The 25,251-nt window shown below is 45.0% G+C and overlaps 2 protein-coding genes across 4 annotated transcripts in view; one reads left to right on the top strand and one right to left on the bottom strand.

Annotated features, from left to right (window-relative positions):
* The window catches only part of LOC137300528 (tryptophan 2,3-dioxygenase-like), a 96,360-nt gene extending 88,325 nt beyond the window's left edge, over positions 1-8,035 (top strand). The window contains exon 12 of one of the 2 annotated variants that reach the window (XR_010958136.1): positions 7,508-7,678. Coding sequence is in view for 1 of the 2 variants with exons in the window: in XM_067969682.1 (XP_067825783.1) it covers positions 7,508-7,661 (154 nt within the window). In the remaining variant the exon portion in view is untranslated. Of the gene's footprint in view, positions 1-7,507 lie in introns of both variants that reach the window. The other variant, XM_067969682.1, reaches the window with a different exon arrangement.
* A 4,030-nt stretch (positions 8,036-12,065) lies between these two features.
* The window catches only part of ctso (cathepsin O), a 71,406-nt gene continuing 58,220 nt past the window's right edge, over positions 12,066-25,251 (bottom strand). Inside the window, exons 7-8 of one of the 2 annotated variants that reach the window (XM_067992787.1) lie at positions 16,842-16,934; positions 12,066-12,829 (exon numbers count right to left, since the gene is read on the bottom strand). In XM_067992787.1, the coding sequence (XP_067848888.1) occupies positions 12,795-12,829; positions 16,842-16,934 (128 nt within the window). In that variant the 3' untranslated portion in view covers positions 12,066-12,794. Of the gene's footprint in view, positions 12,830-16,841; positions 16,935-19,167; positions 19,284-25,251 lie in introns of those variants that run through there. The other variant, XM_067992798.1, reaches the window with a different exon arrangement.

Genomic DNA, 25,251 nt, shown 5'->3' with positions numbered 1-25,251 from the left:
GTTGCCTTGGAGTGCCAGAAGCATCTTTCTTGCTTCCGGCTTCTGTGGAGATAAGAAGAATAAGAAATATAATGAGTTTTCTACTGTCCATGTTTTCCTTCCTTATGTAAGGGTCTCCTCGGAGTATGAATATTTAAAAAAAGAGATCTTTGACTATTAGCTCTTAGCACAAATCATCTGTGGGTACAGGCTCTTTCACATCTTCATCCTCTACTTGCTTTAGGCGAGTGAGTTCCCAGTATTTCCATTGCTTCCATTGCCTGTAATGTCAAGATGCGGATGTCTGCTATCCCTCCCCCATAGCCTGTTGTTCTTGGGAATTGTGCACAATCTTTTCCTGCACGAGACCGTTGAATTTGGCAACTATTTGAGAATTCTCCTCACTTTTCTTGTGGAGTTCCCACAGAGATAATGAGACTTCATAAACATAAAGTAGATCGAATCGGGCCAGGACCTACTCCGTTAATGGTAGGGCGTTGGGGAGAGTCATAGAACAAAGAAATCTAGGAGTACAGGTTCACAGCTCCTTGAAAGTGGAGTCACAGGTGGATAGGGTGGTGAAGAAGGCATTCAGCATGCTTGGTTTCATTGGTCAGAACATTGAATACAGGAGTTGGGATGTCTTGTTGAAGTTGTACAAGACATTAGTTAGGCCACACTTGGAATACTGTGTACAGTTCTGGTCACCCTATTATAGAAAGGATATTATTAAACTAGAAAGAGTGCAGAAAAGATTTACTAGGATGCTACCGGGACTTGATGGTTTGACTTATAGGGAGAGGTTGGATAGACTGAGACTTTTTTCCCTGGAGAGTAGGAGGTTTAGGGGTGATCTTATAGAAGTCTATAAAATAATGAGGGGCATAGATAAGATAGTCAAAATCTTTTCCCAAAGGTAGGGGAGTCTATAACGAGGGGGCATAGATTTAAGGTGAGAGGGGAGAGATACAAAAGGGTCCAGAGGGGCAATTTTTTCACTCAAAGGGTGGTGAGTGTCTGGAACGAGCTGCCAGATGCAGTAGTAGAGGCGGGTACAATTTTGTCTTTTAAAAAGCATTTGGACAGTTACATGGGTAAGATGGGTATAGAGGGATATGGGCCAAGTGCAGGCAATTGGGACTAGCTTAGGGCCTGTTTCCATGTTGTAAACTTCTATGATTCTATGATTCTATAAACATAGAAAATAGGAACAAGAGTAGGCCATTCGGCCCTTCGGGCCTGCTCCATCATTCAAAATGATCATGGCTGATCGTCTAACTCAGTACCCTGTCCCTGCTTTTTCCCCATATCCCTTGATCCCTTTAGCATTAAGAAATATATCTATCTCCTTCTTGAATACATCTAATGATTTGGCCTCCACTGCCTTCTGTGGTAGAGAATTCTACAGGTTCACCACCCTCTGAGTGAAGAAATTTCTCCTCATCTCAGTTCTAAATGGCATACCCCGTATCCTGAGACTGTGACCCCTGGTTCTGGACTCCCCAGCCATCGAGAACATCCTCCCTGCATCTAGTCTGTCTAGTCTTGTTAGAATTTTATATGTTTCGATGAGAGCACATCTCATTCTTCTAAACTCTAGTGAATATAGGCCTAGTCAACCCAATCTCTCCTCATACGTCAGTCCTGCCATCCCAGGAATCAGTCTGGTAAACCTTCGTTGCACTCCCTCCATGGCAAGGACATCCTTCCTCAGATAAGGAGACCAAAACTGCACACAATACTCCAGATGTGGTCTCACCAAGGCCCTGTACAACTGCAGTAAGATATCCCTGTTCCTGTACTCAAATCCTCTTGCAATGAACGCCAACATACCATTTGCCTTCCTAACTGCTTGCTGCACCTGAATGCTTGATTTCAGCGACTGGTGCACAAGGACACCCAGATCTCGTTGCACCTCCCCTTTTCCCAATCTATCACCATTTAGATAATAATCTGCCTTTCTGTTTTTACAACCAAAGTGGATAACCTCACATTTATCCATGTTATACTGCATCTGCTATGTTCTTGCCCACTCACCCAACTTGTCTAAATCACATTGGAGCCTCTTTACATCCTCCTCACAGCTCACATTCCACCTCTTCACCTTCAAAGGGTATGCATGTATTGCCAGGTGCTACATCCATTTAAGTCTTCTATAGGCATGTGTTGATACAGTTCGTTTAGTGCTCACGTTGAAACCCTTATGTTTGTGAATGGACTTTCATGGTAAATATTGGTTTATTGTCTGAAGTGTCTCCAATATAAATTAATGGCAGCTTTCAGTCATCAAACTTACTTTTGCTGGCCTTCTGAGACCATTAAACATCTTCATGCATTGGAGTTGGGATCTTGAAGTTAGGGAGTTGCCACTCACTGCCTGTGCCACTTCCTTTCACATGATTCTAGCTGCTGCATTTGCTGGTCTTCTGCCGACAATCACAATGTCACCCCTCCTCTGCCTCATTTCAGTTAAGAGATGTTGAACATCAGTCTTGGTAAAGTTTGCAGCTCTTCTTTTGGCTCCTTTGCTTGGTGCCATTTTCTCTTTCTCTTCCTTGCAGAATTGCCTTTAAGGGCAGTCCAGCTTTAAATGGTGAAGATGCTTCCTCCACTTCCCCCTTGAGGTTTTTGGCTGTCCCTGGTGCAACCAAATATTTACTGAATGACTTTCATCTTTGTCCCGCCCAACAATATTGAAATGAGCTGATCCTGAGGTTTCCGATGGGGTCAGAGTCAGGGTCATAGTGCGGAAGCCCCACTCCACTGTACTTCCAGCAGCAGATTATGGGACTCAGAATTTTGGAGCCATTGTTAGGGAGCACCTCATCTTCATCTGTGCATAGATTTTTATCTTTTAATCCTATTTTGTTTAATCGTTAATTCCAGTTCAGTGACTGGAAATGATCTTAGAATCATAATCCTTTACATTTGTAAAGTATGTGGGGGTTAAATTGGATATGCCCTGAATACAGGTGTGGCGATTGTGGTACGCCATTAACCCATGCCTTTTCATAGCGCTACAGGCAGGACTTTAAATTCATGCTACCTGCTGATTTCCATGATTGCTGCGTGCAGCCAGTACTACCCACGCTGTTCATTGGCTACACGCATCGATAGCGTGAGTGGCTAGGGCTACTTAAAGGCAGCCTGCACCTCTTAAAGGGGAGATGCACTGTGGCTGATGGAATTGGGGTCGGGAAGTGGATTGCTTTGGAAGAAGCTTTGTGAAGATGTCTCAACCTGCAAGAGAGCGTGCACCAAGGTTGTCTGATGCTACACTGGAAACCTTGGTGCAAGAGGTGGAGAGAGGGAGAGACAAAGGGGTGCAGGAGACCCTTGAGACATATGCTCAGGAGGCAGTGGGAGGAAGAAGCAGTGGAGGTCAATGCCAGGAGTACAGCTCCAAGAACATGGATGCAGCGCAGGAAGAATTTTAATGATCTGACACGAGTTGTCAAGGTGTGTGAATTCAATTTTCAAATGACATATCCTACCAACTGCGCCATTAGCTTCATCCACTGCTCAATTCACTACACCCCCCTTCACCCACCTACCAACAGTCTCTATCAATCAGTACTCAACTATTCATATGGTTTACCTCATTCTCACACACTTAGCACTGCTGCAAGCCTCACAACCACAACTCACAGCTCACACATACTGACAGCTATTCATCCATGACAGCCACATAACCCAAACATATTGCAGAACACTTACTGACACACTTCTCTGTTTCTTGAAGGGATAAGGTGGTGTGTAACAGGACGCAGCAACAAACAATTGGAGGAGGACAAACAGGCCTGCACGTTTTAATGCCCATGGAGGAGACAATGCTGGCCATCATGGGAAGGGACGTTGCTGAGACCGTGGCCATTGGTGGCTCTGGAGGGATCGATGATGAGGGTCTCTGCATTCCTAATCCTCCTCTTTTCCTACTTCTTCCTCATAAGAACATAAGAACATAAGAAATTGGAGCAGGAGTAGGCCAATCGGCCCCTCGAGCCTGCTCCGCCATTCAATAAGATCATGGCTGATCTGATCCCAACCACAAATCTAAAGAACACAAGAAGTCGGAGCAGGACCCGGCCACATAGCCCCTGGGCCCTCTCCGCCACCCACAGGGCATTGACCGATCCGAACTCAGCTTCATGTCCAATTTCCTGCCCGCTCCCCATAACCCCTAATTCCCTTTACTTCTAGGAAACTGTCTATTTCTGTTTTAAATTTATCTAATGATGTAGCTTCCACAGCTTCCTGGGGCAGCAAATTCCACAGACCTACCACCCTCTGAGTGAAGAAGTTTCTCCTCATCTCAGTTTTGAAAGAGCAGCCCCTTATTCTAAGATTATGCCCCCTAGTTCTAGTTTCACCCATCTTTGGGAACATCCTTACTGCATCCACCCGATCAAGACCCTTCACAATGTTTCAATAAGATCGCCTCTCATTCTTCTGAACTCCAATGAGTAGAGTCCCAATCTACTCAACCTCTCCTCATATGTCCGCCCCCTCATCCCCGGGATTAACCGAGTGAACCTTCTTTGTACTGCCTCGAGAGCAAGTATGTCTTTTCTTAAGTATGGAGACCAAAACTGTATGCAGTATTCCAGGTGCGGTCTCACCAATATCTTATATAACTGCAGCAATACCTCCTTGTTTTTATATTCTATCCCCCTAGCAATAAAAGCCAACATTCCGTTGGCTTTCTTGATCACCTGCTGCACCTGCATACCAACTTTTTGATTTTCCTCATCCCACAATCTTTTCTGACTCACAAGCTGCAGATGGCATAAGCACACACTTCTTACTTTCTCCTCTCCCCTCACAACAATCCAATCCTTGTCCCTTTTTCATTTCAGACACCCAAGAACTGGAACCTTCCCAGTCAGAGGAGGAAGAAGACAGTGATGATGAAGAGACAGCGTCACTCAATCTTACACTCGCAGCCACCAGCTCAGAGACTGACACTGCACGTACTTTAGAAGCTAGGAAAGAGGAGGGACCTACACGTGGTATGCAGGAGCCAGGGTGGGGGGAAAGGATACCGCAGGTGCTAGCTCACCGGAGGGCGAGGTCACACAATAGTTCTGCAGCTGAGGAGTCAGATGATACCTTCGCTGGGCCAGGCTACTGAAGAAGGCTGATGGGTGTATACAACCATATGCTTGGTGCACTGGAAAGCCTGCCAGAAAGCCTGTGCACAATGTCAGGGGTATGGAGGAGTCCACCTCCAACTTGGCGCAGGGTTTTGCGCCAAACTTGGAGCCCATCCTTTCCAACATGGAACAGGTGGTCACCTCCATCAGCGCACCTCTGGAACCCACCATGATGCAGCATCTGATGGCCGATGTCACAGTTTCCATTGCAGCACAAACAGCTTCTATCAAAGGTCGGACTGCTGCCTTAGAAGCTCAGACTACTGCCATCGTGGCTCTGGGTACCACTGTTGAAAGGGGCCTACAGGGCATCACAGTAGTCCAGCAATTTGTTCTCCAGCAGATCACCAGGATTGCTGAGGCACCACGCCGGTAGAGTGGCAGTGGCTCCATGGAGGAGGAACCTGCTGTCCTCTCTCAGGTTGACAGCATTCCTGCTCCCACCCCTGTCACTTCACCAGTGCTCGTGCAGTCCTGTCAGCCAGCCGGCCCAGACTGCTGCAGCCCATGCCGAGATGGTGCAGTCTGAAGCCGGGCCCTCCAAAGCCATCTGCAGTCTCCTCAATTGAAGGTCAGCAGGCTTCCACTTCCCAGGTTGCAGCCACTGGGGAAAAGGTAAAGGCACATGGAAGACAGGCATTATGGGAATGGACACACGTGATTAGTTTCATTTTGCAAGCATTATTTAATGAGTGAAATGATAAATTTGGATTTGAAATTGCATTTGGTGATGGTTTTTATTTCTTTGGTGAACCGAGTGAGGAACCAACATGTGTTGTCAGCAAGAGGATAATGTGATGGTCAATGATAGAAGAAAAGGAAGGGACTGTTGGTGAATGGGAAGGTGTAGTTGTGGTTACTAGTATTGCTTATAAATAATCTGATTATGTACAGCCCTGGCAGAAAAGGTCTATTTTCATTGTAGCCCCCCTTCCTCTTCCTCCTCCTCCCCGTGTTCCTGCTGCTCAGTTTCATGACTGATAGGTGGTGGCAAGGGCTGTTCCTTCATAATTGCCACAAATCTCAATACCCATTCAGCTAAGTACTGCAGGGCTCCTCCAGAACAGTCCAGGCAGCAGAATCATTGCTTGAGGACGTCTATGGTGTGCTCTATGATGTTCCTTGTGGCAGCATGGCTTTCGTTGTAGACCTGCTGTGCACGTGTGCATGGATTCCTGACCAGAGTCATGAGGGGATGACCCTTGTTGCCCAGTAGCCAGCCTTTGACCTGCCTTGCTGGTTCAAATACAGGTGGAACAGAGGACTGCCACCGAATGAAAGAATCATGACTGCTGCCAGGATAGCGGGCATTCACTTGCATGACGCGCTGCCTGTGGTCACACACTAACTGCACGTTGAGGGAGTGGAATCCCTTTCTGTTGATGAATATGGCCGAGTTCAGTTGAGGACCACACATGGCAATGTGCGTGCAGTTAATGGCACCCTGGGAAAGCCTGCACTCTGTGCAAAACCCTGTGCTCGCTCTTCCTGCTTGTCTCTGGCAAGACGGAATGAGATGAATGTGTTTCTCATTGTGTAAGAGAGCCTCAGTGACTTCCCTCATCCTACTGTACACTGGAAATTGTGAGATGTTGTTTATATCTCCAGCAGAAGCCTGAAAGGAGCCAGAGGCATAAAAATTAAGAGCCATGGTCACCTTTATAGCCACAGGCAATGCTGTCCTTGCCCTGCTTTGAGGCTGTAGTTATGGCTGCAGCAGCTGACAGATTTCAGTCACAACCACTTTTGTGAACCGAAGACATCTCATGCACTGGTCATCGCTGAAGTTGAGGTAAGAGAATTGCTCCCTGAAGACCCTCTGCGGATATGGCCTCCTGCTGAGTGCCCTGAGCGGAAAATCACTGCTGCTGCTGGACTCTGTCCCCTGCTGCCACCGCGGAGCCTACTGGCAAAATCTGCTAATGGCAAAAGAGTGTCCTTAAACTTTAAATTCCCTTTTTGCAATGCCAGTCCAGTGTTGCTAAGGCAGTAAGGACAGAATATGTGACAGTATGCACTGAGGACATTACTAACTGCATAAAGTCACTGGGAATATATTTCCGTGGGGTTTCTCCTGCTTGTCCATCATAGCTGAAATTTCACCCCCCCCCCCCAAACTGTTTTCAGTCAGTGGTGGAAGCGATGCTAGATTGCTCCGAGACAGAAATCAGTGGGGACCCACTGGATCCCCACTCAACATCAGCCAACTAACCACAGCAACAAAAAAACAGCTGGAACACAGAGGAAAATCCTTAAGGACTTAAGAGTAATTGTGAAGCAATTTATTCCTGTAATCTGTTGTGGTTTTAATACACTGGTTTTAGCCAATGAATATAACTTCAATATTTGTTCTTTTTTTTAAATCTCCATTTTAGTGACCGATATAAAGTATTTGTCGACCTTTTCAACCTCGCAAACTTCTTGGTCCCAAGACATTGGATTCCAAAGCTGACATCATCAATCCACAAATTCCTATACACCGCAGAGTGTTGTGATAGCTCGTACTTCAGCAGTGAAGAATCTGATTAAAGTGGAGATCAACTCAATGTTTTACACTGAATATATTTTGGGAAAGAAGGCTTTTAATGTCTCATTTATTATTTTTAAACTTTTGTTTGTACTTTATCCATTAAAACATTTTCAGTGAAAGACTGCAGGGTGGATCTTGACTTGTGCGATTAGTGTAAAACGGATGATAGTGAGTTGGCAGCCCATTGATTTTTATTTCCATTGACTATCACACAAAGTCAAAATCTACCTTCCATGTTATAATCTGTTATTTTAGCACCCAGCTCGGTGCCAGAAGTCAAAACTGTTTTCCTGTAACAAGCTTTGCGAATGTGTGTCTGGGGTTGTGAACATATAAACCTATTTATATAAAATATTGTATAGAATATGTAAAACTATCTTCATTTCTTAATTGATGTAACCTGTTAAATTATGAGTTTATATTTCAAAAAAGATTATTGATTTAAAAGGGCAACATTGCTTCTGAAAAGCAGTGGACAAGTCTTTTGGTGATAATGCATTGTAAATATATACAATAACCTAATTCGCATCAAAAGGTGTTGCTTGTGCAAAATGCCATCCTAATTTAGTATTGTACTATTCGTTCTCCCCCTCCCCAAATGGGAAATAACAAAGAAAACCAAAATGCCTAATCAAAGGTTTGATGGCCATTGGTATGCAACACAATATAAAGCAAAATTCATATAATTATATATATATATATATATATGTTGATTTTATCCTTCATCTGTTGTTGAAATTCTGTCCCAATCTTTATTGGCAGAAGGCCCTGCCTGCCTCCCTGCTTCTGTATTTTACAAACAACAACTCACCTCGCATGCCATGGCCTGTATTTTCACTTGCACAGAAGTTTTCATCCATTTTTGTCTATCTCCATTGGCTCCCCATTTCTCATCGCATTTATTTTAAGATCCTCTGTCCTTGCCGACTCTACCTCCACCACATCCATCATTCTTGCACACATTCTTTACTCCTTCAACACCAGCCTAGTTCTTGTTCTCCAATCCATCATTGATGGCTGCTCCTTCAGCTGCCATGCTCCAACCTTCTGGAACTCCCTCCTTCAGTAGCTCTGCCTGGTTACCTCCCTGCCTGCTTTCAAAAGCTTCCTGAAAGACCTTTAGCTTTGATTGTGCTTTCAACCATTTTAACTCTCTTTTACAATTGTCCACCACCAAATAACAGTGCTGAGATATCTTTGTAAGCAAGGACGACTACAGAATTGTAAATTGTAGCCAATTTAAAATCTTAAGCAGGTTGCAATCATTTTAAATTATTTGAGGCATACTGCTTGTGTTTACTAATTGTCAATGTTATATTTACAGTGATCATTACTTCCATAAGTACATTATTTGTACAAATTTGACACATCATGTGGTCATTCCATAAACACAGATACTATTGCAAACTATCCATAACCAAAGCTGCCTCACCTCTCTGGAACGATGCCTTGTGTTGAAGGCAGCTCGTACAGTAATAACATGTTAATTGATGTGTTTATGGTCAACCTGACAAAAAGGGTTCCTGCTTCCCAACAAAAACATGGAAACCACTTTAAAATAATTTCTTTCTGGTCTGCCCTAAACAAGTCACCAATCTTACAGGTGTCACATTCTTCAGCGAGTCCATGTTATCCAAAAGTGTAATTATGGAAAATTCTACTAGTTCTGTCGACTTTTATGGAGTAAGCTTCAATAACATTTGAAAAAGCATTAGAATGTATTCTTAAACCTTTAATAAGTGGCATTAAAATGACACAAAGTAACTCCCATTAACATAATTGCCCAAATTACCTGTGCAGGATCACTCCACTAACTCAAAGACCTGCTACAGTTTAAAACAGACCAGAAGAAGCAACATAGCGATGTCAAACGATCCAATGGGAAAGCTTTGTGCAAATCAAAACTACTTCACAAGTGAGCTTGGGAATTTAGGACTTGTGCTCCAGAACTAGCTGCGCCTCTAGCCAAGCTGTTCCAGTACAGCTACAACACTGGCATCTACCCGACAATGTGGAAAATTGCCCAGGTATGTCCTGTCCACAAAAAGCAGGACAAATCCAATCCGGCCAATTACCGCCCCATCAGTCTACTCTCAATCATCAGCAAAGTGATGGAAGGTGTCGTCGACAGTGCTATCAAGCGGCACTTACTCACCAATAACCTGCTCACCGATGCTCAGTTTGGGTTCCGCCAGGACCACTCGGCTGCAGACCTCATTACAGCCTTGGTCCAAACATGGACAAAAGAGCTGAATTCCAGAGGTGAGGTGAGAGTGACTGCCCTTGACATCAAGGCAGCATTTGACCGAGTTTGGCACCAAGGACCCCTAGTAAAATTGAAGTCAATGGGAATCAGGGGGAAACTCTCCAGTGGCTGGAGTCATACCTAGCACAAAGGAAGATGGTAGTGGTTGTTGGAGGCCAATCATCTCAGCCCCAGGGCATTGCTGCAGGAGTTCCTCAGGGCAGTGTCCTGGGCCCAACCATCTTCAGCTGCTTCATCAATGACCTTCCCTCCATCATAAGGTCAGAAATGGGGATGTTCGCTGATGACTGCACAGTGTTCAGTTCCATTCGCAACCCCTCAGATAATGAAGCAGTCCGAGCCCGCATGCAGCAAGACCTGGACAACATCCAGGCTTGGGCTCATAAGTGGCAAGTAACATTCGCGCCAGTTAAGTGCCAGGCAATGACCATCTCCAACAAGAGAGAGTCTAACCACCTCCCCTTGACATTCAACGGCATTACCATCGCCGAATCCCCCACCATCAACATCCTGGGGGTCACCATTGACCAGAAACTGAACTGGACCAGCCATATAAATACTGGGGCTACGAGAGCAGGTCAGAGGCTGGGTATTCTGCGGCGAGTGACTCACCTCCTGACTCCCCAAAGCCTTTCCACCATCTACAAGGCACAAGTCAGGAGTGTGATGGAATACTCTCCACTTGCCTGGATGAGTGCAGCTCCAACAACATTCAAGAAGCTCGACACCATCCAAGATAAAGCAGCCCGCTTGATTGGCACCCCATCCACCACCCTAAACATTCACTCCCTTCACCACCGGCGCACTGTGGCTGCAGTGTGCACCATCCACAGGATGCACTGCAGCAACTCGCCAAGGCTTCTTCGACAGCACCTCCCAAACCCGTGACCTCTACCACCTAGAAGGACAAGAGCAGCAGGCGCATGGGAACAACACCACCTGCACGTTCCCCTCCAAGTCACACACCATCCCGACTTGGAAATATATCGCCGTTCCTTCATTGTCGCTTGGTCAAAATCCTGGAACTCCCTTCCTAACAGCACTGTGGGAGAACCGTCACCACACGGACTGCAGCGGTTCAAGAAGGCGGCTCACCACCACCTTCTCGAGGGCAATTAGGGATGGGCAATAAATGCTGGCCTAGCCAGCGACGCCCACATCCCGTGAACGAATAAAAAAAAACTATTGTCACTACTACTTAAAGAGAAGGATTCTTCTCTTTGGAGTTCCGCCTGTCCCTCAGCCTCTGCCCCAACCCTGACCCATTTCCCTGGGTTGGGGGTGGGGTGGTCATTGAAGATGCATGGTGGGCTTGCTGCACGATTTCTGCCACTGAGAGGGAGCCTGCCAGTGTCTGGCTGCAGGACCGCCATTACAGCTCCGGTTGAGGTGGCTGGGCACTTCGGGTAAATGTGTGGGGCCAAGATTGGAGGGAGAGGATGCCTCCACTGGGTTCTCTCCCTTCATGTCTTGTCCTTGGATCCTTTAGCACTGCTACCCCAGGCCTATCTTCCACATGGCAGTCCAGGGAAGCAGTGGTAACTGGGATGGAATGTAGGGAAATGGTATTTGCATGCAGCGGGCAGGGAATGAAATAGAAATTCAATCAGCCTCTACACAACACAGGGAATGAAAAACAGGTGATATTGCTGCTCCTGATCATTATCAGTCATCCTTGCTGGCTTCGTAGATACTGAATTCAACATTTGCATCAAAGTGAAAACCATAAATCTGTAAATTGAACTACTCACGTTCCTTTTAAAACCAATAATAAAAGTAGACTTGGCTGTCAGTTTGTTTAACAAACACCCTTGAAAAAGGAAATGTGTTGTAACTGCATTTCAGACGGTCAATGTTACAATTTTAATTTTGATCAATACCATGAGCAGTGTCTGAATAAAGTAAAAACTTAAATTTTACAATCGCTCTCAATAAGTTGGAAAACATAGAATTTGTTTCGAGCATTGTAGAATGATAATTTGTAAGGAATGAATTTTGGGAACAATAATTTTTTTTAATCAGCATAATTTTATCACAAGGCAAAGTTTTATCATTTTGTTCCCTCTTTTTGTGGAAATCTACAGTGACTAACAAAGAAAGGAGTGAAGACCAACAAATGTGATGCCCATAAACTACTTTTATTCATCAGGCACTTCCATGGAATATTGACACATCTAAAAACAATCTTGAAATTTAAAAGACTTCACATTTATTGTAAATATGTACATTCCTTGGCACAATAAAATACATGTAAGAAAATATTCAAGAAGCATCATAAACTTCAATAATAGTACAAATGACATGAAATAATCATGACTTACTGAACGATAATGTAAAAGTGTTCCCCATTTTCAATGAAAACCAAATGTATTATCTTTGAGGATTCCCAGATAATAAGTGGTATGACAAGAGATGTTAGTACCTGAGTAATTCAATACAAAGACATCTTGGAGTAAATTTTCTGAGGCTGTTCCAATGGTGAGGTAGCTTGCCACTGCCAGTGCTTATCATTGCACTGATGATTTTCTGATGCTGGAGGGAGAAATGCAAGACACCTTGCCACAACAGAGAACTCAAAATGTTTATGGTGAAACTTTTATGGTATCCAGGCGCACTGAATCACTTGTGTATTGGGAAATTGGGTAGGTCAGAGTGCACACCTGTAAGGGGACCCACCTGATTATCCTCCTTTGATTTAAATGGAAGGAAAATCGGGTGGGTCCCTTTACAGGTGCGCACTCCGGCCTGCCCAATTCTCCAATATTCGCTGCAGACCCAGTAGGATCACCCCGACAGACTCTGTTTGTTTGATTGTAAAAGGCTGTCCCATAGACAGACTGACATCCAGGAAACACCAACGTTCTTCTCACACAAACCCTACTGCAACTGAATCAGCAATACCTAGGAGAGTAAAGGGAAACAATATTGAGAGAAGCTTATTGAGAAACTGCATTTTCTATTTATAACTTTCATTATTTCATTTCAAATTATATTCCTGCTTTGTTCTTCCCTCCTCTGTCCTCTCCTTCCTCCCCACCAAAAAAAAACCTAGAAAAGACCTGCTCAGATGACTTATCCAACTGAACCCCCTCTGGGCAGCTGCGTTGCAGATACCTGGAATCGGCATTCTTTCTGCTCCTGGATGTTGATTCCATGTCAAAGGAATCGAACCCTATTGATAGCTTGGAGCACAATAAGGTCATGTCTGACTAATTTGATTGAATTTTTTGAGGGGGTGACTAGGCGTGTGGATGAGGGTAATGCAGTGGATGTGGTATACATGGATTTCAGTAAGGCCTTCGATAAAGTCCCCCACAGGAGACTGGTCAAGAAGGTACGAGCCCATGGAGTCCAGGGTGCCTTGGCACTTTGGATACAAAACTGGCTTAGTGGCAGAAGGCAGAGGGTGATGGTCGAAGGTTGTTTTTGTGACTGGAAGCCTGTGGCCAGTGGGGTACCACAGGGATCGGTGCTGGGGCCCTTGCTGTTTGTGGTCTACATTAATGACTTGGATATGAATGTAAAAGGTATGATCAGTAAGTTCGCTGATGATACAAAAATTGGTAGGGTGGTAAATAGCGAGGAGGATAGCCTCAGTCTGCAGGACGATATAGATGGGTTGGTCAGATGGGCGGAACAGTGGCAAATGGAATTTAACCCGGAAAAGTGCGAGGTGATGCACTTTGGAGGGACTAACAAGGCAAGGGAATACACAATGAATGGGAGGACCCTAGGCAAGACAGAGGGTCAGAGGGATCTTGGTGTGCAAGTTCACAGATCCCTGAAAACGGCGGAACAGGTAGATAAGGTGGTAAAGAAGGCATATGGGATACTTGCCTTTATTAGCCGAGGCATAGAATATAAGAGCAAGGAGGTTATGATGGAGCTGTATAAAACACTGGTTAGGCCACAGCTGGAGTACTGTGTGCAGTTCTGGTCGCCGCACTACAGGAAGGATGTGATCGCTTTGGAGAGGGTGCAGAGGAGATTCACCAGGATGTTACCAGGGCTGGAGCGCTTCAGCTATGAAGAGAGACTGGGAAGATTGGGTTTGTTTTCCTTGGAGCAGAGGAGGCTGAGGGGGGACATGATTGAGGTGTACAAAATTATGAGGGGCATAGATAGGATGGATACTCAGGAGCTTTTTCCCTTCGTTGAGGGTTCTATAACAAGGGGGCATAGATTCAAGGTAAAAGGTTTAGAGGGGATTTGAGAAAGAACTTTTTCACCCAGAGGGTGGCTGGAGTCTGGAACTCACTGCCTGAGAGGGTTGTGGAGGCAGGAACCCTCACAACATTCAAGAAGCATTTGGATGAGCACTTGAAATGCCATAGCATACAAGGCTACGGACCAAATGCTGGAATATGGGATTAGATTAGACTGGGCTTTATGGCCGGCGCGGACACGATGGGCCGAAGGGCCTCTATCCGTGCTGTATAACTCTATGACTCTAAGGTTTGCACTGTGGTACTTGGATTGCTTGGACACAGACGATTTGCATTGAGCTACCAAGGGTTAAGTCACAGATTTCCCATCATCAACCATGCTCCAGCTGCTGCAGATGCTTTGACATGCATTTCAACAGAAGCTCCGGTAACCATGAGATGAAAGATGACAATTCTAGTTCTCAACAACAAGAGAGCAACCTGCCTTTTAGGGACGTATTTTACGGGGGGATGGGGGGGAGCTGAGTGATGCACTATGTTCAACACTATGCTATCACCTCTGGACACATGGTTTAAATCTGGCTGAGGTCAGTGGAATGAAAATCCTTTTCTGCCAGCTGTAATGGTCCTAAGTGAAATAAGTGTGGACAGTCTCAATTGAGGTTTTGATGGAATGAGCTCCAAGAACTCTCTCCTTAATTTGGCACTAATTGGTAAATTCAGAGGTCATAAGAACAGGGGGCGTGTGAAATGTAAATGCTTTCCTGATTACCAGGAACTCTTCCGAGGTTGATAATCGGGTGCACTTCGGGGCCTTAGTAGAGGAAGCTTTACTCTGTGCTATTCCTGATTCAGGACTGCTCAGCTGTCAGCCTTGGCTTAGTGGTAGCACAATTGCCTCGTGAGTCAGAAGGTTGTGGGTTTAAGTCCCACTCCAGAGACCTGAGCACAAAACCTACGCTAACACTCCAGTGCAGTCCTGAGGGAGTGTGGCATTGTCAGCGGTGCCATCTTTCGGATGAGGTGTTAAACCGAGGCCTCGTGTGCTCTCTCAGGTGGATGTAAAAGATCCCATGGCACTAATCAAAGAACAGCAGGGAAGTTCTCCCTGGTGTTCAAGTCCCGCTCCAGAGACTTGAGCACAAAACCTAGGCTAACACTCCAGTGCAATCCTGATGACGTGCTGCACTGTTGGAGGTGCCATCTTTTGGATGAGATGTTAAACCGAGACCCCGTGTGCTCTCTCAGGTGGATGTAAAAGATCCCATAACACTATTCAAAGAAGAGCAGGGAAGTTCTCCCTGGTGTCCTGGACAATATTTATCCCTCAACCAACATCACTAAAACAGATCATATGGCCATTATCTCATTGCTGTTTGTGGGACCTTGCTATCCACAAATTGGCTGCCATGATTCCTATGTTACAACAGTGACTACACTTCAAAAGTACTTCATTGGATGTAAAGTGCTTTGAGACATCCTGAATCATATAAATGCATGATTTTCCTGTGCTTACCGCCCATTTTTGGATGTGCTTGGGGAGGTCAATGGAGGAAAATCTGGTTTTGAGGCCTAATGCTGAATTCTCACATCAAAAAACAGCCAGTTCTATTTTTCTCTTCCCTGCTGGGGTCGGCACACAACGCCCTACACATCCTGACCCACTGCATACAAATGACGGGTTTGGTGCAGGATTCCATTTCCCTCCTCACTGTCTATTGGCCACCAGCAACAAAAATGCCTTATGTAAAGAGGCATTGGAGCCAACTTGTAGTGGACCACAAAGACCTTTTGAAGGCCACGGGATGTCGCAGGAAAAGATTTTTCAAGAAGATGTGCTGCTGTGCTGTTTGAACAAAGATCCTGAACTATAAAAAAAATTATTCTTGGGATGTGGGCATCACTCGCAAGGCAGGCATTTAATGCCCATCCCTGGATGCCCTGAGAAGATGGTGATGGGCCAGAGGCCACCTACGGTGTCTGATCAGTCTGGCTCTCTGCTTTGGGGCTCATGATCTTTCTCTTTTTCCTCATAGCAAGGGAAGGCCTCAGGTAAACTCCATTATTTGAGGCACAGAAGTCTGCTATATGGAATTAAAAACAATAACCTACCTGTAACAAGGCACCTGTTACCATGGCTGCCCTGGAGAGTTCATTGAACTTCTTCCAGCAGTCAGTAGCTGTGTGGGGGTTGCCTTCATTACAAAAGACAGCTACTTTCACTAGGTCTACCCCATGCCTTCATAGGCCTCCTTCCTGTGGGGTCAAAAAGCTTCAAAGGCCTCCTTTGTTGGATCATGGACACATACATTAATTGAAGAGTCTTTAATTCATGGGCTTGGTGCCATGAAGAACTAGCAGCCTCACAGAAAGAAGAAAATCAGGTCTTGGCTATTTCAGGTGCTACAGCTAGTACAACATTTCTGTTGCACCTGATTTTCTTCCTTCTGAAATGAACTTCCTATAGAAGGCATCAATAACACTGGAGATCCACTATGAATATTTAATGAAGTTGAAGGAGGAAAATTAGACTGGTTCTTAGCCGGGTGACACTGCTGGGTGTAAGCATGTTTCTGGTGCAGTTTTGGTGCTAAACTGAACTAGGAAAATCCAGCACTGAGTATCTGAAATAGGAAAATATTGTATTCCAATATTCCTTGCATTGAGTACAAAAATTCATCAAAGTACATCCCCCAAATGAATGAAAATTTCTTTTTAATGAACTGCACACTGCACAGAAAACTTACCACAAACATTTTGTCCCATTTTTATGTGTACATAGCCATCAATTCCCCATTTGGTTCCCCATGAATTCCGTACAATCCAATAAGGAATATCACCTGTTTTCAAGAAAAAAAATGCTACATTAATTTTATATCTTATTTGTCCAACATGCTTCATGGAAAGCCAATTATCACAGACCACGAGTACCAACCATTGCAGGACTGATCAAACACTATTAGAGTAAAACCTAAATGAGATTGTTTCTATATTGAGTGCTATGCTTGTCTCTAATTTCAGTATGGAGGTTTTCAAGATAGGGCCAAATAAAGATACTTTGATGTAAGTGACTATTTGACATTAAAATGAATGGATCATGGGTTTTGTACTTGTAATTCTCCGTGATGTGCTCCCTATGAACACTGCTCCCTCTGGGAGCATAGGATCGGCACAGTAATATTTCAATGCCATTAGGTTTAAAAACAATTTAATTTTATTTTAAATTAAAACTATTTGAAATGTGAAGTTTTATTATTCCACTTTAACATTATTTGGCCGGCAGCTTTAAAAACTCCATATTAAAATTAGAAATTAGGGACAAGAACAGCACTCAAAATTATACATTTCCCAAAAACACTGTATCATGTGATCCTCCCTTCAGTTGATTCCCTCTCCTACCCAATAAAGAACTGGTGGGTAGGGTACATTTTTTTACTGATGCTTAGTGATACATCCACACTAGAATCATAGAAAATTTACGGCACAGAAGGAGGCCATTCAGCCCATCGTGTCTGCGCCGGCTGAGAAACAAGCCACTCAGCCTAATCCCACTCTCCCGCATTTGGTCCGTAGCCCTGCAGGTCACGGCTCTTCAGGTGCACATTCAGGTATTTTTTTTAATGAGTTGAGGGTTTCTGTCTCTACCACCCTCTCAGGCATTGAGGTCCAGACCCCCGCCACCCTCTGGGTGAAAAATGTTTTCCTCATTTCCGCTCTAATCCTTCTACCAATCACTTTAAATCTATATCCCCTGGTTATTGACCCCTCCGCTAAGGGAAATAGGTCCTTCCTATCCACTCTATCTAGGCCCCTCATAATTTTGTACACCTCAATCAAATCACCCCTCAGCCTCCTCTGTTCCAAGGAAAACAATCCCAGCCTATCCAATCTGTCATCATAGCTAAAATTCTCCAGTCCTGGCAACATCCTCGTAAATCTCCTCTGCACCCTCTCTAGTGCAATTACATCCTTCCTGTAATGTGATGACCAGAACTGTACGCAGTACGCAAGCTGTGGCCTAACTAGTGTTTTATACAGTTCCAGCATAACATCCCTGCTTTTATATTCTATGCCTCGGTTAATAAAGGAAAGCATTCCATATGCCTTCTTAACCACCTTATCTACCTGTCCTGCTACCTTCAGGGATCTGTGGACATGCACTCCAAGGTCCCTCACTTCCTCTACAATTCTCAGTATCCTCCCATTTATTGTGTACTCTCTTGCCTTGTTTGCTCTCCCCAAATGCATTACTTCACACTTCTCCGGATTGAACTCCATTTGCCATTTTTCTGCCCATCTGACCAGTTCATTGATATCTTCCTGCAGTCCACAGCTATCCTCCTATCAGCCACACATCTTTGTGTCATCCGCAAATTTCTTAATCATGCCCCCTACGTTTAAGTCCAAATCGTTAATGTATACCACAAAAAGCAAAGGACCTAGTACCGAGCCCTGCAGCAGCCCACTGGAAACAGCCTTCCAGTCGCAAAAACACCCGTCAACCATTACCCTTTGCTTTCTGCCACTGAGTCAGTTTTGGATCTAATTTGCCACATTTCCTTGGGCCTTTACCTTTTTGACCAATCAGCCATGTGGGACCTTGTTAAAAGCCTTGCTAAAATCTATGTAGACTACATCAGTTATGCTACCTTCATCGATCCTCCTTGTCACCTCCTTGAAAAATTCAATCAAGTTAGTCAGACACGACCCCCTCTTAACAAATCCATGCTGACTGTCTTTGATTACTCCATGCCTTTCTAAGTGACGGCTTATCCTGTCCCTCAGAATTGATTCCAATAATTTGCCCACCACCGAGGTTAGGCCGACTGGCCTGTGATTATTTGGTCTATCCTTCGCTCCCATTTTAAACAATTAAGTGCAAAATCAAATTTTCAAATACTTGCAGTGCCAATGAGACATAAAACTGCAAATTTAAACTGGCACCATGATTAATGACTAAAATTCACATTTTTAAACCATGAATAAGAATTGAGGGCAATAGAGCATTCTGGCCAAGTTGTAACTGTGCATCAGTCATAATTGCTAATTATATTTTATTTTTAAAAATGTTCTATTTTGATTTATGTCACTTTAAAATGAACAACTCCATATGTTGAAATAGGCCACTCATGCTGATGTTACTCGCTTTATTTCGCCCAATGTCGACAGCTGTGGTATCAGTCCAGCAGCTAAAATATTGAAGGAAGATGGTTAATAATATAAATACATTCAATAACCCGTAGTACTCCATTAATTATACATTTATGGGTGTGACTGAAAAGGAATTATCCTGTATTATTTAACAAATTGAAGATAGCCTGGAAAACTCATGTATGTGATCTTTGATCTTGTCCCTCAGCCGATCAGTTTATCTGCAGTTTTGCAAGAAAAGATCACATGTGCACCTTAATTCAATACAAAAGTGCAATAGGGGACTGAGGGAACAGAAAACTAACCATTTACAATCACTGTTTTATTTTAGTGTTTAGTAACTGCTCCTTCACAGAGAAATAATGCATGAGAATCTTTGCAATATTGATTAATAATACTCAATTATATAAGGGTGGTTCCTGTTGTATGGCTATCAATTATTTAAGCTCAACTTCCAGAGTATTATATTTACAGGACAATGAAAATTCCAAGGTTTCAAATGCTCAAATGCTAGGGTTGCTAACAGTATAAGAGGAGTTGAAGTAAATCAGGCATAAGCAATTAGACAATGCCAAGCTTGGGTTCGAAAAACCTCAAAATTGTAGAGGGAAGGAATAAAGAGATAAGGGGAGAAATTTTAATCTTCAACACACCTGGTACGAACTTCGTGTTCCAGGAGCACATATTGAGATTGCAGGTGTGTGCCCCCTGCCCACCACGATTTTTGTCCTTTGAAATTAATGGATGGAAGATCACAGGGAGTAAAATGCACGTTATATGCTTCTGGTGCATGAAGTTTTGAAACTTAAAATCTACCCCAGGGAGTTCTGTAGTTTTGTGCTCAGTGAGAAGGATGAGAATATGATTCTGTATGATGAGTCTTCGGGATAGATGTTCCGAGTCCTCACACATGGAAAGGTACCTCTCACGCTGTGAGCGTGACTCAGACAATCAATGTGCACTCATGGCTTGCACGTGCGAGGACTTGGAAAATCTATCCTGTGATTTCAAAATAAATGATGGAGACTACAGATTGCTAAGAATGGTTATTTCAGCAAAGCAGAAGTTAGAGTTGAAAGATTTGATTTTGCTTGATAAAGTGTGGGGAAAGTGCTACAGGGAGTTATTGAAGTCAGGAGACTGATAGAGACAGGAGATATACAAACAGATTAACAAAACCAGTGTTCACCAATCACGGCTGCTCAGGATATTTCCCTAAAAAGTATACCAAATTGGCATTGCAAATTTTATCTTGATCTTGAGATCAGGGCACAAGGGTTTTCCTTGCTTTTCAGAATGCATTTTTGGAAGAGGTTACTAATGATTTGTAAATCAAAATGAAATAAGGAAGTAATTGAATCGGCTTAAAGTGCTTCAAATGCATGTATAGTGTAGTACACTTCTCACTGTCTCCCTCTCTTTATCTTAAGTTGGTTTCTCTAATTTTGCGCCTTTGTAAAGTGGAACAATGTTGCAAATGTTTTTTTTGTGTGTGTTGCTTTCTTAGGAACATAGGAATTGATAGACGAGAAAAGACCAAGGTCCATCTGGTTCGCCTTCTACCATCCTGGCCGTTGCATGATACAATGGTAATATAGGTGTTGACTAATCAAAGCAATCCATCTTTATCAATTAGTTTACAACAGGCCCAGACATGACACGAGAAAAACCCCAGTGGTGGAAAGCTTTGGGAACCATAGATCCAAAGTCACCTGTCCCTCCTAAGCATTCAGCACCTACCATATGTCATGTCTCAAATTACTTATATACTGTATCCTAAAATATTATTTTCTGAAAGAAATCTGTCTAATTTACATTTGAATGAATCAATACTATCTGCTTCCACCATCTCCCTAGGGAGCCTGTTCCATACATTTGCCACTGACTCACTGAAATAATAGTCCCGATATTAACAGGGAGGAGGGGAAGTTGCTGGGGAGGCCGTAATCGGCTGAAGAACTCGGCAATCCCGGACACATGGAGGCCCTGCCAATCTCAATGGCGTGACCTCACTTAAATAAAATGTGGAATCTCCGGCTCGACAATCGGCCAGATTGACAACCTGGCCGGTGGGTAGGAGCGCAAACAAGCGACAGGAGGCCACAACCAGGGACCCGTGAGGATGGTCCCCGGTAGTTAGTGGGGGGGGAAGCTCGGGGCCGCAATTGGGAGGGTGTAGGGCTGTGACGGGAGCCGAGATCGGGGCCGGGGAAGGGAGTCTGTCGGCGATCGGGGAGAGGGAGAATAGCCTGTTTCAAGGGAGGCCCAAGGCTTCCTTGTGAGGCCTGGTGGAGCATTCCTGCTCCTTCTGGCCCACAAGAAAACCTGAAATATAAATTGCCTCTGGTTGACATTGCAGATTGGGTCCAGATGATATCATCTTCTCTGGCTACAGGCGTGGTGCCAGAGTATTGGAAGACTGCAAATGTTGTACTGTTGTTTAAAAGGGGAGAAAAGGATAGACTGACAAGACAGTCAGCCTTACCTCAATTGTGGGCAAATTATTGGACTCAATTCTGAGGGACAGTATTAAAGTCGTTATTTAGAAAAGCACGGATTAATCAAGGACAGTCAACATGGATTTGTTAAGGGTAGGTCGTGTCTGACTAACTTGATTGAATTTTTTGAGGTAACAAGGAGGGTCGATGAGGGTAGTGCGTTTGGTGTAGTCTACATGGGTTTTAGCAAAGCTTTTGACAAGGTTCCACATGGCACACGAGTCAGAAAAGTAAAAGCCTATGGGATCCAAGAGAAAGTGAAAAGTTGGATCCAAAATTGGCTCAGTGGCAGAAAGCAAAGGATAATGGTCGACAGATGTTTTGTGACTGGGAGGCTGTTTCCAGTGGGGTCCCACAGGATTCAGCATTTGCTTTTTGTGGTATATATCAATGATTTAGACTTAAATGTAAGGGGCATAATTAAGAAGTTTGCAGATGATACGAAAATTGGCCACGTGGTTGATAGTGAGGAGGAAAGCTGTAGACTGCAGGAAGATATCAATGGACTGGTCAGGTGGGCAGAGAAGTGGCAAATGGAATTCAATCTGGAGAAGTGTGAGTTAATGCATTTGGGGAGGGCAAACAAGGCAAGGGAGTACATAGTAAATAGGAGGATACTGAGAGGTGTAGAGGAACAGAGGGACCTTGGATTGTGTCCACAGATCACTGAAGGTAGCAGCACAGGTAGATAAGGTGGTTAAAAAGCCATACGGGATACTTTCCTTTATTAGCCAAGGCACAGAATGTAAGAGCAGGGAGGTTACACTAGAACTGTATAAAACACTAGTTAGGCCACAGCTTGAGTACTGCGTACAGTTCTGGTCACCACATTAATGGAAAGATGTGATTGCACTCGCGAGGGTACAGAGGAGATTTACGAGGATGTTGCCAGGACTGGAGAATTTTAGCTATGAGGAAAGATTGGATAGGCTGGGGTTTTCTTTGGAACGAAGGAGGCTGAGGGGAGATTTAATTGAGGTGTATAAAATTATGAGGGGCCGAGATAGGGTGGATAGGAAGGACCTATTTTCCTTAGCAGAGGGGTCAATAACCAGGGGATATAGATTGAAATAATTGATAGAAGGATTAGAGGGGAGATGGGGATAAATCTTTTCACCCAGAGGGTGGTGGGGGTCTGGAACTCACTGCCTGAAAGGGTGGTAGTGGCAGAAACCCTCAACTGATTTAAAAAGTACTTGGATGTGCACTCGAAGTGCCGCAACCTACAGGGCTATGGATCAAGTGCTGGAAAGTGGGATTAAACTGGATAGCTCTTTATTGGCAGGCATAGAAACGACGGGCCGAATGGCCACCTTCTGTGCCGTAACTTTCTACGATTCCATGGGCGCTAAATTCGGCCGTGTAGCGCACGTTGTTTCGATGCTTCACGGCCTCTCGAACATCCATGATGGCGTCATGGCAGTGCACGGACTTTTCCAGTGTGAGTTAGCGCATACGCAAATACCAAATGTCAGAAGCGTGTAAAGTAGGGAGAAAATGCATGTAATCAGTGTGCAATACTGGTTTAAAGTGATAGACAACCATTTTGGACCTTAACGCTCAACTCAACGCACAGTGTTAACCACACACACCTGAACGTACCTTAGAGTGCCTGGAGGAACCTCACCAGCGCTATTTAAAGGGACCATGCAGGTGTTGCAGGTTAGTTGCTGAATTGTTGCTTCGGGCTGCTGGTGGAATAGGAATTGTTTTTTGAAGTTCCCTACACCTACTGAGAGTTGCTAGACTATTTTTGAGTGTGCTTTGGCAGGTACTGCCTTATGGTTCGGAAAGTTACAACTGTGATTGAACAACATTCCTGGCAACCATGGGTGGTCTGCTAGGGCTCCCACTGGGCATTGAGCACAACTGGGAGCACGCAGAGAGGTCACGCACAGCAGGTCAAACTGCGAGGAGAGGGACGAGGAGGAGGTGCAGGGCACTGAGCAGGATGCCGTATCCAATGAGGGCCTTCCGGGACCAATTCTCTTACCTCAACATGACCGAGGAGAATTGCATCCGACACCTGAGGTTCACCATGGAGGCCGTGACCGAGATCTGTCAACTGGTGTGGCCACAACTGCAGCCTCAGAGCAGGGCAAGGACTGCATTGCCTGTGAAGGTCACCGTGGCACTGAATTTCCACAGCTCAGGATCATTTCAGGCCTCTGCTGGAGACATGTGCAACAGTTTGCAGTGCACTGCTGCATAAGGGAGCTCACAGACGCACTGTACCAGATGAGGAACACGTTCATCACCTTCCCTCTTGACAGAGACAAGCAGAACGAGTGAGCACGGGGTTTCGTTCGCATTGCTGGCTTCCCCATGGTGCAGGGTGCCATTGACTGCACGCACATTGCCCTGCATGCCCCGCATATCAACTTAGCTGTCTTTGTCAACCGAAAGGGCTTCCATTCCCTCAACGTGCAGCTGGTGTGTGACCACAGGCATCGAATCATGGAGGTTGATGCCCGCTACTCTGGGAGTAGTCACGACGCCTTCGTCATGCAGCAGTCCAACGTGCCAGCTATCTTTCACCCGACTCGGCAAGTCAAAGTCTGGCTACTGGGCGACAAGGGCTATCCCCTCAGCCTTGGCTCAGGACTTTGGTCAGGAACCCACACATATGTGCCCAGCGGGCCTATAATGAGAGCAATGCTGCCACACGCAACATCGTGGAGCACACCATAGGCCTCCTCAAACAATGCTTCCGCTGCCTGGAGGAGCCCTGCAGTACTCCCCTGAGCAGGTCGGCAGATTCGTGGTTGTCTGCTCCATGCTGCACAACCTCACCATCATGAGGGACCAGCCTTTGTCACCAATGATCCGAGAAGACCCTGAGCCAGAGGTGGAGGAGGATGAGGCTGAAGAGGTAGAGGCTGAGGAGGAGGAGGGGGAGGAGCCGGAGGAGGAGGAGGAGGAGGAGGAGCCGAGAGAGGAAGTGGAGGAAGATGCAAGGGTGTTCGCCTGATCTGTGCCCACTATCAATAATGTCAATTACATCCCCCAACTCACCAACAATCCTACACTCTCCACCTTTCTGCTCCAACAAGACAATCAAATCGCCCTTCATCTGATTGCACATTGGTTTCCCCCTCAGCTCATCAAACAATTGAAAACCACCTCCAAATGCAAATTCAAAGTCACATTTATCAATGAATAAATGAAATTATGGAAGCAGAACAGAACTATTCACCCTTGAGCATTGCCTCAGTGCCTGTTGTTCATGTGCCTTTACTGATCCTAGTGCTGCTACGAGGTGCTTCCCCAGTGGCTGGAGCATGGGTGGTGGGAGTCTGCTGGCCTTCAAATGAGGTGCATGCAGATGCCCTTGGAGGACAACCTCGAGCAACTCTGGGCCGGGAGGGCCTGGCTTCAGACTGCACCATCTCAGCATGGACTGCAGCAGTCTGGCCTGGTTGGCCCATAGGCAACAACAAGGGCACTGGCAGAGTGGCAGGGGTGGGAGCAGGAATGCTGTCATCCTGAGGCGCCACTCTCCCCGGGG

The sequence above is a fragment of the Heptranchias perlo genome, chromosome 1 (assembly GCF_035084215.1).
Source record: "Heptranchias perlo isolate sHepPer1 chromosome 1, sHepPer1.hap1, whole genome shotgun sequence".
Taxonomy (NCBI): Eukaryota; Metazoa; Chordata; class Chondrichthyes; order Hexanchiformes; family Hexanchidae; genus Heptranchias; species Heptranchias perlo.
Note: the sequence above shows the minus strand (reverse complement) of the source record. Positions and strands in the feature narration are given on the sequence as shown.